The sequence below is a fragment of the Babylonia areolata genome, chromosome 14 (assembly GCF_041734735.1).
Source record: "Babylonia areolata isolate BAREFJ2019XMU chromosome 14, ASM4173473v1, whole genome shotgun sequence".
Taxonomy (NCBI): domain Eukaryota; kingdom Metazoa; phylum Mollusca; class Gastropoda; order Neogastropoda; family Buccinidae; genus Babylonia; species Babylonia areolata.
This window is the reverse complement of record NC_134889.1, coordinates 4,017,173-4,033,289: the sequence shown is the minus strand read 5'-3', so window position 1 is coordinate 4,033,289 and position 16,117 is coordinate 4,017,173. Positions and strand designations below refer to the sequence as shown.

At 40.8% G+C, this 16,117-nt stretch overlaps 1 protein-coding gene across 3 annotated transcripts in view; it reads left to right on the top strand.

Annotated features, from left to right (window-relative positions):
• The window catches only part of LOC143289743 (guanine nucleotide exchange factor VAV2-like), an 85,818-nt gene extending 70,506 nt beyond the window's left edge, over positions 1-15,312 (top strand). For all 3 annotated transcript variants that reach the window (XM_076598832.1, XM_076598831.1, XM_076598830.1), the window contains 4 exons: positions 2,132-2,222; positions 4,704-4,791; positions 6,949-7,112; positions 8,293-15,312. In XM_076598832.1, coding sequence (XP_076454947.1) covers positions 2,132-2,222; positions 4,704-4,791; positions 6,949-7,112; positions 8,293-8,334 — 385 coding nt within the window. In that variant the 3' untranslated portion in view covers positions 8,335-15,312. The remainder of the gene's footprint in view (positions 1-2,131; positions 2,223-4,703; positions 4,792-6,948; positions 7,113-8,292) is intronic.
• Positions 15,313-16,117: the final 805 nt, after the last annotated feature.

Below are 16,117 nucleotides of genomic sequence, written 5' to 3'. Positions count from 1 at the left end.
TCGGTCGGAGACCAAGCTCTAAGCGCTTTACAAACTCAGGGTAATGTGCCACAACAGGCTGCCTACGTGGGTAGAGCCGACTGCCGACTGCTGCCATTGGGCGCTCATCATTCAGTGCCTGCGTCATTCAATCAGGTTTCAGTCAAGCAGCAGCTTCTACAGAATTTTGACAAGACTTTGTACTGCGATGGGTCCTGCTTTATCAGTGTGCCGAGTGCGTGCTGTGCTGTGCTGTGCTCGGGGCCTTGGTTTATCGTCTCACCCGAATAAGCCAGACGCTCGATTTGGTTTGGTTTTCTACCAGTCAAACTTCATGATCTGGTAGCTATCCTTTCATCAGATAATGAAGACATCCTATTTTCTCTCGCCAAATATATTGTAGAAGCATACGACATTCGAAGGAAAAGATTAACTGAGCGATCGTTTTAACATGATAGAAACATAATAAAATACAAGATCCATAACTCAATTTAGATTGGTAATAACCAAAAAGAGGCTTGGCTGCAAAGTTGGATGGTCATATGTTCGAATTAATTACTTAGTATTATGCATGAGTAATATGGAATATGTTGTATTAATGTTGTGGGTGTGAACGTATGAGTGTTTATGTGTTTATGAATATGTACTTATTTGCTTGTTATTTCCCCTTATTTTTCGTTTTACTTTTTCTTTTCGTCGTCTACTAAAATAAGCTGAATAATCCCCCTTGGCACTAGAGCTGTAAAACGCTATTTGCCAATAAAAAAATTTGTCCTTGTCCTACCAGTCAAAACTTGGGAGAAAGGGGGAGAGTGGGGATTCGAACCTGGGCCTTTGTGAACACTGTATCAGCAGAGAACCGATAGGTTTCTTCCGCAGATTCTGCCGGATCTAGATTTCGCATGCATGGGTAGACACACTCCAGGGACCAACTGCGTGTGGCATGCACACAGCACGGTGGAGCTAGATGGCCGTTGGTGGCTCTCCTGAGCCGACACTCTTTTATGGATCTCGTTTTTAATTCCATAAAGGTGTCTAGCCAACAGCCTCACCAGTCCTGGAAGGGAGCGGTGGGAGTGCCGGTTTAGTCGCCGGGCAATCCGACCCTGAACAGGTTGTACTGGATTTCAGGTTACCTGTAGCAGATCTAATGACCTGACCTGACACATAAGATAAATTCATGAGCATCCCCGCCCCCCCACCACCACCACCCTGCCCCCATCCCCCAGCTGGATGACAACGATGGTCATCATCGATCTCAATGGACACACACCACACCATCAGCAGAGAAGCGTCTCAACCATTGTGCCACCTAACCTTCCTCCAGGGTCATGCATGTGTGTGAAAGTAGGGGTGTGAACACGTCAGGTTTGTCTGCGCACAAGACTTTAGCACTGTTTAGATACGTTAGTGTGGTTGTTGTTATTGTTGCTATGATTATTATGTTTTTTTGTTGTTGTTTTTTTAAAATTTTTATGTTGATTTCATGTATGGTTATTATTATTATTATTATTATGGTGTTGATTTCAGGTATGGTTATTATTGTTAGGATGGTGTTGATTTCAGGTATGGTTATTATCGTTAGGATGGTGTTGATTTCAGGTGTGGTTATTATCGTTAGGATGGTGTTGATTTCAGGTGTGGTTATTATCATTAGGATGGTGTTGATTTCAGGTGTGGTTATTATCGTTAGGATGGTGTTGATTTCAGGTGTGGTTATTATCGTTAGGATGGTGTTGATTTCAGGTGTGGTTATCGTCATTAGGATGGTGTTGATTTCAGGTGTGGTTATTATCGTCATTAGGATGGTGTTGATTTCAGGTGTGGTTATTATCGTCATTAGGATGGTGTTGATTTCAGGTATGGTTATTATCGTTAGGATGGTGTTGATTTGTATGGTTATTGTCATTAGGATGGTGTTGATTTCAGGTATGGTTATTATCATTAGGATGGTGTTGATTTCAGGTGTGGTTATTATCGTTAGGATGGTGTTGATTTCAGGTATGGTTATTATCGTTAGGATGGTGTTGATTTCAGGTGTGGTTATTGTCAATAGGATGGTGTTGATTTCAGGTATGGTTATTATCATTAGGATGGTGTAAATTTCAGGTTTCAGGTATGGTTATTATCATTAGGATGGTGTTGATTTCAGGTACGCTAACGCAGTGCGACATATCAAGGTGAACAGAACACCACAAGGACTCTTCTACCTAGCTGACGGGCATTACTTTGAAAGTATTCAGGTGAGAAGGAATATGTCATTGACCAATAATTTGAAAGTATTCAAGTGAGAAGGAATATGTCATTGACCAATTATTTGAAAGTATTCAGGTGAGAAGGAATATGTCATTGACCAATTATTTGAAAGTATTCAGGTGAGAAGGAATGTGTCACTGACCAATACTTTTTTTCAGGTGAGAATGAATATATGAATGATTAGTACTTTGAAATTATTTGGGTGAGAATGACTATATCATTGATTGGTGTTTTTTTGGGTTTTTTTTTCAGAGGCAGTGCAGTACAATGTAGAACAATCCAGTAGAATACAATGCAGTACAACACAATGCAATACAATACGATATAATACAATACAACACAACACAGTATTATTGATACACTGTATGAATCGTGTCCGACTATGACCATCAGAACAGCAGAGGAGGCAACTGCTGTCAACGACTATCTGGGCTAGCATTTGATTATTGTGGAGAGTGTCTTGCCCAAGTTACTCCCCCACTCTCTCGGCCAAGGGGGTTTTAGGACAGTCGGCGTTGGGGATGGTTCCCAAAGGCCAACTAGCCCACAAGGCTGCAGCACCATGAGCCAGTGCAATTTTGCCTCCTAGTTTGAGAGTCATGGTCCTTCACAAAAGACTGAGCTGTAAATGGTTTCCTGTTGCCAATGGAGGAAGCGTTGATGATACTGCTCTCACTTTGCTGTTGGCCCAACTGTAAACTTATTAATACAATATAATACAATACAATGCACTACAACACAATGCAATGCAGTACAATACAATACAGCAGAATGCAATACAACACAATCTAACTTAATACGGTACAATTCAATACAACACAACACAGAACAGTATGCCACAACACAATGTAGCACAATACAACGAAGTACAATACAATGCAATACAATAAAGTACAATATCATCTAATACACGACAATATTTCCCAATACAGTACAGCACAATACAATACAACACAATACAATACAATACAATACAATACAATGCAGTACGACACAACACAACACAGCACAATACAACACAGTGCATTACAACAAATCACAACACAATACAACAAAACAACACAACACAGCACAACACAACACAACAACAAATCACAACACAGCACAGCACAACACAATACAACAACAAATCACAACACAGCACAGCACAACACAATACAACAACAAATCACAACACAGCACAGCACAACACAATACAGCACAACACAATACAACAACAAATCACAACACAACACAGCACAACACAACACAGCACAACACAATACAACAACAAATCACAACACAGCACAACACAATACATCACAATACAACAACAAATCACAACACAGCACAGCACAACACAACACAGCACAACAGCAATACAACAACAAATCACAACACAGCACAACACAACAACAAATCACAGCACAACACAACACAGCACAACACAATACAACAACAAATCACAACACAGCACAACACAACACAACAACAAATCACAACACAGCACAGCACAACACAACAACAAATCACAACACAGCACAACACAGCACAATACAACAACAAATCACAACACAGCACAGCACAACACAGCACAGCACAACACAATACAACAACAAACCACAACACAGCACAGCACAACACAGCACAGCACAACACAATACAACAACAAACCACAACACACAGCACAACACAACACAGCACAACACAACACAGCACAACACAACACAATACAACAACAAATCACAACACAACACAACAACAAATCACAACACAGCACAACACAATACAACAACAAATCACAACACAACACAGCACAGCACAACACAGCACAACACAACACAACACAACAACAAATCACAACACAGCACAGCACAATCACAACACAGCACAACACAATACAACAACAAATCACAGCACAGCACAGCACAGCACAACACATCACAACACAACAACAAATCACAACACAGCACAGCACAGCACAACACAACAACAAATCACAACACAGCACAACACAACACAATACAACAACAAATCACAACACAGCACAGCACAACACAGCACAACACAACACAACAACAAATCACAACACAGCACAGCACAGCACAGCACAACACAATACAACAACAAATCACAACACAGCACAGCACAACACAATACAACAACAAATCACAGCACAGCACAACACAATACAACAACAAATCACAACACAGCACAGCACAACACAACACAACAACAAATCACAACACAGCACAACACAATACAACAACAAATCACAACACAGCACAACACAACACAACACAATACAACAACAAATCACAACACAGCACAGCACAACACAACACAATACAACAACAAATCACAACACAGCACAGCACAACACAACACAACAACAAATCACAACACAGCACAACACAATACAACAACAAATGACAACACAGCACAAAACACAACGCAAAATAACACAGCGTGTGCTGTTGTGTCGACAGAGCCTGGTGCAGCACTATGAGAAGAACGAACTGTCCGACATTTTCCCGGATGTCACCACAACACTGCGCATCCCCTATAAAACCTCGGGTCAGTTTTTTTTTCTGTCAGATTTGCTTTGTTCTGGGACTTTCGTTGTTGCTGTTGTTGTTGTTTTTGTAGTTTTTGACTCACTTGTGTAAACAAAGTGAGTCTATGTTTTAACCCGGTGTTCGGTTGTCTGTGTGTGTGTGTGTCCATGTGGTAAACTTTAACATTGACATTTTCTCTGCAAGTACTTTGTCAGTTGACACCAAATTTGGCATAAAAATAGGAAAAATTCAGTTCTTTCCAGTCATCTTGTTTAAAACAATATTGCACCTATGGGGTGGGCACAAAAAAATTTAAAAAAAGCCTAATTATATGCAAACTGCATTTACTGTTATATTTATATTTTTTGTATTCTCTAAACTTGGCACTTTGACCTCTTATTCTGAGACAACAACAAGAGGAGTCATTATTATCATTTTTTGTTCAAACAGGAACTTCTTTTGCTAAGCATGGAATTTTTATTTATTTTGCAAACGTTTTGGTGCAGATGGTAAAAAAGGGAAATTACTCTGTAATTAATGCTAGGGGACTTAATTTATCACAAGTGAGTCTTGAAGGCCTTGCCTCTCTTGTTTCTTGTTGTTGTCACCACAACGCTTCGTTGTTGCTGTTGTTGTTGTTTTTGTAGTTATTTTATTGTTGCTGTCACCACAACGCTGTGCAGTCCCTGACAAAACCTTTGGATCAGAATTGTATTATTTTGGGGGGGAATATTTTTTGGTTTATTTGTTTGTTGATTTTTTTTCTTTCAGATTTGTTTTGTTTCGGGAATATTTTTTTTGTTTGTTTTTCTGTCACAGTTGTTTTGTTTTGGGATTTTTTAATTTATTTATTTATTTTATTTTATTTTATTTTTTGTCAGAATTGTATTGTTTCAGGAATATTTTGTTTGTTTTTCTGTCAGAATTGTTTTGTTTGGGGATTATTTTGTTTGTTTTTCTGTCAGAAATGTATTGTTTTGTGAACTTTTTTTTTTTTTTTTTTTTTTTTGGTCAGAATTGTTTTGTTTTGGGAATATTTTGTTTGTTTTGTTGTTTGTTTGTTTTTTGTCAGAATTGTATTGTTTTGGGAATATTTTGTTCTTTGTGTTTTGTTTTTTGTGGGTTTTTTTTTTGTCAGAATTGTATTGTTTTGGGAGTATCAGTATCAGTATCAGTAGCTCAAGGATGCGTTCTGGGAATATTTTGTTTGTTTGTTTTTCTGTCAGAATTGTATTGTTTTGGGAATTTTTTTTTTCTGTATTTCTGTCAGAATTGTTTTGTTTTGGGAATATTTTGTTTGTTTTTCTGTCAGAATTGTTTTGTTTTGGGAATATTTTGTTTGTTTTTACGGTCAGAATTGTATTGTTTTGGGGTTATTATATTTGTTTGTTTGTTTTTTCTGTCAGAATTGTATTGTTTTGGGATTATATTGATCATTTGTTTGTTTTTTCTGTCAGAATTGTATTGTTTTGGGAATATTTTTTTTTCTGTATTTCTGTCAGAATTGTTTTGTTTGGGGAATATTTTGTTTGTTTTTACAGTCAGAATTGTATTGTTTTGGGGTTATTTTATTTGTTTGTTTGATTTTCTGTTAGAATTGTTTTGTTTTGGGGTTATTATATTTGTTTGTTTTTACAGTCAGAATTGTATTGTTTTGGGGTTATTTTATTTGTTTGTTTGATTTTCTGTTAGAATTGTTTTGTTGGGGATTATTTTGTTTGTTTTTTTCTGTATTTCTGGCAGAATTGTATTGTTTTGGGATTATTTTGTTTGTTTGTTTTTCAGTCAGAATTGTATTGTTTGGAGAATGTTTTGACTTATATTGAAGAGCCAATCAGAAAAAACCGTAATATTCTGACGTCAGCGAACGTAGTACCAACATGGCCACGCCCTTTCACTGTGTTTTGTGCATGTGCTTTGGATTAAAAAGATCGATTTCAATATAAGTCAACCAATAGCAAAACACGACACAAGTGTTTATGCACCGCTCAACCAGTGGCTAGGCATTGTCAATTTTCTCTACCACCGGTAAAGCGGTGGTCAGGGCAACTCTTTTTATATCTGCCGTGACACATTAAATACCAATTATTTGCAAATTTTGGCTCAGGAGCTCAGGCGGAAGGGTTAAAATTGCTCAGGGACTCAAAGGGTTAATTGTCGCTGTTTCCATGAGCAGGCGGAGCGACGTCCTGGATCCTGGGCTATGCGGTGGCGGTGTACGACTACGCTGCCACGTCCACATCGCAGGTGACCATGAAGCTCAACGACCGCATCGCAATCCTCAGCAAGAACGGCCAGGACAAGGGCTGGTGGAAGGGAGAGAACCTCCGCACCAAGAAGGTCAGAAAGGGAGATAATTGGCTGTAGTGGGGGGGGGGGGGGGGGGGGGGGTGAGGGGGGAGGGGAGATTGGGTTGCAAACTAAAGACTCGCTTTGATAAAAAAAATTGACTGTAATTGAAAAAAAAGAAAATGTGGGTTGCAAAAGAAGACTGGCTTTGATTAAGAAATGTCAAAATTTCAAACCACTATACAAAAACTAACGAAGAAGAAAAAAAACAAAAACATTATGGGTTGTAAGATCAGACTGTCATTTTTCTCTACCACCGGTAAAGCGGTGGTCAGGGCACTCTTTTTATATCTGCCGTGACACATTAAATGCCAATTATTTGCAAAAGAAGACTCGCTTTGATTGAGAAATGTTAAAATTTCAAACCACTATACAAAAACTAACAAAGAAAAAACAACAAAAAACAGTATGGGTTGTAAGATCAGACTGATAAGAAGTGTCAATGCTTCATTCACGTCACGGTAAAAAGAAACAACTGTGGGTTGTGAATTAAGACGGGTGCAATAGCCGAATGGTTAAAGCGCTGGACTTTCAATCTGAGGGTCCTGGGTTCGAATCTCGGTGCACCTGGTGGGTAAAGGGTGGAGATTTTTCCGATCTCCCAGGTCAACATATGTGCAGACCTGCTAGTGCCTGAACCCCCTTCGTGTGTATGCGCATGCAGAAGATCAAATACGCACATTAAAGATCCTGTAATCCATGTCAGCGTTCGGATGGTTATGGAAACAAGAATATACCCAGCATGCACACCCCCGAAAACGGAGTATGGCGCCTACATGGTGGGGTAAATAAATTAAAAAAAAAAACGGTCATACACGTAAAATGTTACATGTCTGTCTGAGTGTGTATGTGTGTGCGTCTGAAATCTGATTGAATGACACAGGAAACGAATGATGAGCGCCCAGTGGCAGCCGTCAGTCGGCTCTACCCAGGTAGGCAGCCTGTGGTGCAAATGTCCCCGTGTATGTAAAGCGCTTAGAGCTTGGTCTCTGACCGAGGATAGGCGCTATATAAGTATCCACATGAGTCAGTCAATTAAGACTCACTTTTATAAAACGAGTTCAGATTTCAGACTTGACCTACCATCTGTCACAAGCGCACCACTTGATTCCCCCACTCCGGTGTACTTTCTGCAGTTCTGCCTACTGTCAAGGACAAACTCTGCTTTCAGATTGGGTATTTCCCTCTGGCCTACGTGGACGAAGAGGACTAGCCGTGATCTGTCGACATCGTCACAGCAGCGTGAAATCAGTCGTCGTGACGTCACGTCTCACCTGGTGGTTGTCATCACCGTCGTCATCCTCATCGTCACAGTGCCGTCACAGCAAGGTCTTCAGCAGTGTCGACACATCTTAGCCAGTGTACAGAAAACAGGAATTTCTCTCACACCAGTCAGAGGTCCAATGCTGCATTGTAGCCATCATGAACAATGTGTGTGTGTGTGTGTGTGTGAGGGAGAAGAGGTTTACACTCACAAGCTTTAGGGTTGATTGACGATACACGTTGGGTGAAATTTCATCATGAACAGTGTGTGTGTGTGAAAGAAAACAAGTTATCGAGGAGCGTTACACTCAGAGGCGTTTTAGCCAACTGAGAATAAATGTTGGGTGAAGTTTAAAAGTATCCTCATGAAGGTTGTGTGTGAGAAACCGAAAACAGGTTGTGCAGGGTTGGAGTTGCGCGGTCAGTAGTTTTTCGGCCGACTGAGGACAGAGTCGGATGAAATGAAATGTGAAACCTGTGTGTGTGAAGGAGAAAACAGTTTATGTTGGATAGGATTTTTTTTGTGCTGACAAGCGTTTGGTTGACCGAGGATAGACATTTAATGTGAAGCGTCATCACGGACGTTGTGTATTATGAAAGAGACAAGTGGTTGTGAAGGGTAGGGGTTTGCTCTGAAAGAGTTTGGTTGACTGACGGAGGATAGATTTTGCGTGAAGTGCATAGTCATGAACATGGTGTGTGTGAAAGAGAAAATGGGATTTGTAGGCTGGGAGCTGTCCACTCACCAGCTGTTTGGTTGATCGAGGGCAGAGCTGCTTGAAGTGTTCGGTAACACCATGAAAACCTGTGTATGTGAGTGTGAAAGAGGAAGCACATTAGGTGAAGTAGATTCATGAAAACTGTGTGTGAGTGTGAAAGGGAAAGCACATTTGAGTGCATTCATGAAAATTGTGTGTGTGTGTGTGTGAAAGAGAAGGATGCAGGATAGGAGTTCTGCGCTTACAAGTATTGGTTGACCGGGGATAGACATTGAGTGTGATCTATCAGCAGCTTTAGGGTTGACCGAGGATAGCCATTGAGTGTGAAATATCAGCAGCTTTAGGGTTGACCGAGGCTAGATGTTGAGTGTGAAATATCACCAGCTTTAGGGTTGACCGAGGATAGCCATTGAGTGTGAAAATATCAGCAGCTTTAGGGTTGACCGAGGCTAGACATTGAGTGTGAAATATCACCAGCTTTAGGGTTGACCGAGGATAGCCATTGAGTGTGAACTATCCATTGAGTGTGAACTATCACCAGCTTTAGGGTTGACTGAGGATAGCCATTGAGTGTGAAAATATCAGCAGCTTTAAGGTTGACCGAGGCTAGACATTGAGTGTGAAAATATCAGCAGCTTTAGGGTTGACCGAGGATAGCCATTGAGTGTGAAATATCACCAACTTTAGGGTTGACGGAGGATAGACATTGAGTGTGAACTACCACCAGCTTTAGGGTTGACCGAGGATAGACATTGAGTGTGAGCTATCACCAGCTTTAAGGTTAAGTGAGGATAGCCATTAATTGTAAAGTGTCGCAGCTTAACTTTGAGGGAGGCTAGGCACTGAGTGTGAAGTGTCACCAGTTTCAGGCATTGAGTGTGAGGCATCACCAGCTTTAGGGTGGATGAGTATAGACAGAATATTTGAAGTAACACCAGCTTTAGGGTGGATGAGTATAGACAGTATATTTGAAGTAACACCAGCTTTAGGGCTGACAGATGTTGAATAAAGTGTGAAGTATGATGATGAAATTTGTGGGAGTGAAAGAGAAAACAGGAGTCTTACTCTTGCCAGCTTTTGAGTCGAGTGAGGACAGATGTTGGGTGAAACGCAAAGTATGGTTGCAGGACTACATGTGTAATTGGGGTGTGTGTGTGTGTTTGCTTAGTCTTCCACCTGCAGTGTTATATAATGTGTACGTCAAACAACTCACCCGTATTGTGAAACCACATCTTCAGAGTGTGACGCAGAAATGGGCGTGCGTGTGTGTGTGTGTGTGTGTGTACAGGGACTGTCGTGTATAAAGAGTTTGGAACAAACTAGAACAATTTAGGACACTTCGTATTTGTGTAAAGATAAGAGCTTTGTTGTTGGTGTTTTTTTGTTGTTGTTTTTTTCCTGTCCGTGAAACATGCATTGTGTTGGAGGAAGGGGGAAGAAATGCCATGTGTACAAAGCGTGCCGTCGACGAAGCGTTGTGCCTGTATGAAGAGAGAGACGGAAGGGTTTTTTTTTTTTCTTCTCTCTCTCTCTCTCAACGGAGGACTTGGGTGCGGGGCAGGGACGGGAGAGGGGGGTGGGGGGGGGGACACTTGTGGTGGGAGGGAGAGAGAGAGAGAGGGGGAATGGGGGAGGGCCCTTCCTGAAGTGACCACACTGTGGAATCTTTGTCCTCTTGACGATGTTCATGTGCCTGTGGTCAAGCCTGTTTTTGTCTGTGATTGAGTCTTGAGGGCCAAGTGGAGCTGTGTTCTGGGTGGTTCTTTTTTTTTGTGTGGGTGTGTGTGTGTGTGGGTGGGTGTTGTTTTTAACTCACTTGTAAAAAAAAAGAAATACTAATTCTGGACAGAAGACATTCATTGACACTAACTTCACCATCAACATGTTTGCTGCATGTATTTTATTTATTTTTTAATTTTTTTATATATACTGAATTAACTAGAATGAACATTTAAAAATTGAATCAACAGTAGATCAAAGGTAGACATGTTTGGGTTTTTTTTTCTGACAACTCTCTTATCATGAACTTAAAAAAAAAACAAAAAAAAAAATCTTAAATAATTGAGATACATGGAAATAACATGATTAAAACGACGTTATCACTTTGAATAGAGTTATCAGTCATCTCACTTTTAGAAACATCAGTAGAAATATTATTTTTGAGTGTAAATGGAAGGAAGTGTGTTGGTCCTGTGGAGGGTTTTTTTTTCCTTCCGAGCTTAACATGTGAGGCTCGAGTCCACTCCTGCACCTTTTTATTTGTTCAAAATCCTGCCCCCCCACCCACACACTTCATAATATTTACTACGGGGGTGTCTGGTCTAACTCTGAGCACGAGACAGGGAGGCAGATTTTTTTATTATTTTATTTTATTTTAATTTTTTTGCTGCCCCATTATCTGCACCGTTTCAGTGGCATTACTCCCACGCCGCTCATTTAGATTCCCCCATACACGGCCACACCCGGGTTCGTCCGTCGCAGTTCCAACGTCGGCAGTCCACAGGGAACCATCGATGTTAGGTCGCCTGGAGGCCACACACCAGAGGAGACCCTGCACTGCTGCTGAGTCACTTCGGTGGTGTTCAGCGGTGCCTGTTCTGTTTTAACGTACTTAGGACACCACCTACTAAGCCCCCTACTAACGACAATAATGGCATTGTCGCGGAGCCAGACTGAGTGAGCGTCTCTCCCAGAGTGGAGACCGCCACCACGTCCCTTAAACAACAGCCCCCCATGAATCTGCCGACACTGAGGCAGATTTCGAAAAAGAAAACATTTCGATTCCTTCAGTTGTGGGTGGGTGGGAAGGGGGATTTGCCTGCTGACAGGTTTTGAGAGCAGAACTGTAAGACATGTTTTGTAAGACATTTTTATGAGACGTTTTGTGAGCCTAAGAAATTGTGAACAGAACTGTAAAAATTTGTATGTGTTTTTTTTTTGTGAGCAGTGTTGTAAGAAACATTTTTTAAGCAGAACTTTTAAGACATTTTTGTGAGCAGTATAAGACATGTTTTGTGAGCAGTTTTAGAGATTTTGTGAGCACAGAGCCATATGTGAGCATAACTGTTTTGTGAGTTAAATAGACATATTTTGTGACTAGAACCATCTCATGCTCAGTGGAAATTGGCAACGAATCATGTTGTCAGTGTGTGGTATAACTTCCACTGTGTGTGTGTGTGGAGAATGTGTGTTGCTGTTTAGTAAAGTGTGCACGGTACATTAAATTGAAAAAAGTCTTGGAAAGTAATTTATAGTTCAAAATAAATGTTTGCTATCACGCTTCAAAACATACATAAGGTAAATGCTGGTGCTTATTTATTTTGTGCAGTTACTGAACTACAATACAAAAAAGGTTTTGTTGGTGTGTGTTTGTGCAGTTACTGTAAGTACTAAAGACTGCAAGTGTCTGCGAGACGTGTTGTTTTGTGAGTGCGTGGCGTAGCTGGCCTGCCCTGACAAGCAAGTGCAGTGAAGACATTCAAGGGAGACCACTGCCAACGCCTTTCAGCTGCTCCAGAGCAGTGTCTTCCCCTGCCCTGCCTGCCGGTGTCCCATGGTCCACATGCAACCACTTGGGTGTTTCCGACCTTGCACAATGAGGCCACGTGTATGTCCAGTGGCACAGCGCATCGTCGTTCTCATCCCCAATGGTTCAGCCATTTTTGTGTCAGCAGAGAACTGATGATTGTCGTTTTGGTTCAATCATTGTCCGGTTGATCATCGTTTTGGTTCAGCCATTGTCCTGTCAGCAGAGAACTGTTGATTGTCATTTTGTTACAGCCTTCGTCGTGTCAGCAGAGAACTGTTGATCGTCCTTTTGGTTCAGCCATCGTCCAGTTGATCATCGTTTTGGTTCAGCCATTGTCCTGTCAGCAGAGAACTGTTGATTGTCATTTTGTTACAGCCTTCGTCGTGTCAGCAGAGAACTGTTGATCGTCCTTTTGGTTCAGCCATCGTCCAGTTGATCATCGTTTTGGTTCAGCCATTGTCAGCAGAGAACTATTGATCGCCGTACTGTTACAGCCATAGTCGCGTCAGCAGAAAACTGTTGATCGTCGAACTGTTACAGCCATCGCCATGTCAGAGAACTGATGATTGTCATTTTGGTTCAGCATTCGTCCTGTTCATTGTCATTTTGGTTCAGCCATTGTCCTGTCAGCAGAGAACTATTGATCGTCGTACTGTTACAGCCGCCGTCGTGTCAGCAGAGAACTGGTATCGTCATTTTGTTACAGCCATCGTGTCAGCAGAGAACTGGTATCGTCGTTTTGTTACAGCCATCGTCCATGGGGTCTGCTGCTGAACAGGTTCCAGCCATTTTTTTGTCCACATGAGCTGGTGGTTTTCTAATGGGTTGTGAGCGCTGAGGATATGTGCATTACCAAGATGTCGTACGGATATTCGTGTTGCCAGTGCAGCCGACTGATGTGACTGGCTTTTTTGACTCACTTGTGTAAACAAAGTGAGTCTATGTTTTAACCCAGTGTTCGGTTGTCTGTGTGTGTGTGTGTGTGTCCGTGTGTGTGTGTCCGTGGTAAACTTTAACATTTTCTCTGCAAATACTTTGTCAGTTGACACCAAATTAGGCATAAAAATAGGAAAAATTCAGTTCTTTCCAGTTATCTTGTTTAAAACAATATTGCACCTCTGGGATGGGCACAAAAAAATGAAGCCTAATTATATGCAAACTGCATTTACTGTTATATTTATACTTTTTGTATTCTCTAAACTTGGCACTTTGATCTGATATTCTGACCCAACAACAAGAGCAGTCATATTTATCATTTTCTGTTCAAACAGGAAGTTCTTTAGCTAAGCATGGAAGTTTTATTTATTTTGCAAAGGTTTTGGTGCAGATAGTAAAAAAAGGGAAAGTACTCTGTAATTAATGCTAGGGGACTTAATTCGAATTTGGTTAGGACTTTTTTTTTCTTTTTTTAACGTGAAGCTTTATAATAACAAATACAGAACACATTTTAACGATTAGATTTTTTTTTAAAGTGTATCACAAGTGAGTCTTGAAGGCCTTGCCTCTCTTGTTTTTTGTATATGTGTGTGTGTGTGCAGGAAACTACAAAGGGCCAGTGTGTGCTATTGCAGCGTAGGGTAACATGATATTGGACTTGTTTTATTTTTATGGCATGCTTTTCAAATGCAATTGTTTGTGGATTCTAATCTGCGTATAAATCGGAACTCATCAGTGCTAACCCCATCCTGTGAAGAGCAATGTGTTGCTGGTTGTGAGTATGGGACTGATGTGACACTGAATGTTGGCAGCAGCGTGTATAGATTGTGAACAAAGTACTAACCGTGAATTGAAAACCTCACAAAATTTATTATCACTGGGCATGAATGAATATTTAATACTGTTTCATTTGAAATGGAAAAAAAAAAATCAACATATATATATGTAAGTATTTAATCAAAAGCACAAACACCACATGTGGAGGATCCACAACAGTCAGTGATTCATGTTGTGAAACATTCTGTAGAAAGTCTGTAAAAATAATGGACATGTGTGGCATTTTTAAGTGGGGTCAGGTGACGAAACTGTCGCATGTTAAAAAGTTTAAGGATGCATAGTAGTAACTTGGTGATGTGTTCAAACACTTTTTTTTTTCCCCCTTCTTTTTGCGGGGAGATGGGGTTAGTGAAGATGAGAATAGGAAGAGGAAGTGCAGAGTAAGGTATCTCAAATACATTAGTAATAACAAAAAATAATAATAATAATAATAAAAGGATTTAATTACACATACTTAACCGTGACCCAACTAGTGCAGACTCTGGCAGGGGTCTGACATTCCTGTCCTGTGCAAAAAGGAAAAAAAATGTCAATATCCTTGAACAATCAATTCAGATTAATTATGTGCAAGGTACTTAAAGCAGTCAAGAGAAAGGTAGATTTTTCCCACCAGAAAGCAAGGAATAGCCAAGCTTGTATTGCGTTTACCTGTAAATGTTGTGGAGGGAGGGAAGGGGGGGTGGAGAGGGGCGAGAGAGAAGTACCAAGGAAAGGAGAAACTGTTACACTTGTTGTGATACCTGAAAAACTCTGGCGTACGATACAGAGTTCAGTGTTGGAATGCTGATGGTGTGTTGTTTATGTATCGTCTGCAGAGACAGCAGCCTTGTTTTGTTTCTGGCGGCCATACTCCACCGATTTTTCTTCTATTAAAGCAGGTTAAGAGGAGATGTTTGTGTGTGTTTATGTATGTGTGTGGGAGAGAGAGGATCAGTTTACAACTGTTCAGCGTATGGGAACATAAATGTTGGGAGGTTGGGGTGGTCTCGGGAGTTTTGTGTTTTGGGAGACACTGAAATTGTCTTCTTTTTGGGGGGATGGGGGGATGAAGAGGGACATTTCAAAGTCGCGGAGATCCTTGAACATCTTTTTTTGGGGGGGGTGGGGGGGTTAGACAACATTCCATGTCATGGACAAAAGTCTTGCAGCATACAGAATTTCACACAGTAAAGTCTATTGTGAGAAAAAGAGTAAGACAATACCTATGTTACCCAATGCTTAACTCTTTCCATACGAACGGCGAAAGACGACGTTAACAGCGTTTCACCCCAATTACCATCATCAAAATATTGCAAGCGGAAGGCTCTTATACTGAAGACGTGAATGTTGACAAAGAATACCACAATTCTGACGACGGAAGCTAAAGGTTGGGTCATTCAGACACCCACTGGACATCCGAGGGGTCTGTGTAGAGGAGAAGAGAGGACTGGCCGTACTGAGTGAGTTAAAGTCTGAAACAGGAAATCAAGGAAAGAAAAAAAAAAAGAGCACTGCTGACCACAGCTTCGACCTGAATTACACGTCACCATGTTCTGTCAGCTGGCCGTTCCAACCACCACGGGCAAACAGTCGTGTGGCTCACGTTCCACACACACGCGCACACACACACACAGTTCGCTGTTATAGTTGTTAGTTTTTCATTTGAAATATGTTATGTTTTTTTTTTTTTGTTGTTTTTTTTAAACAAAACTTAAATCAATAATTTTCACACA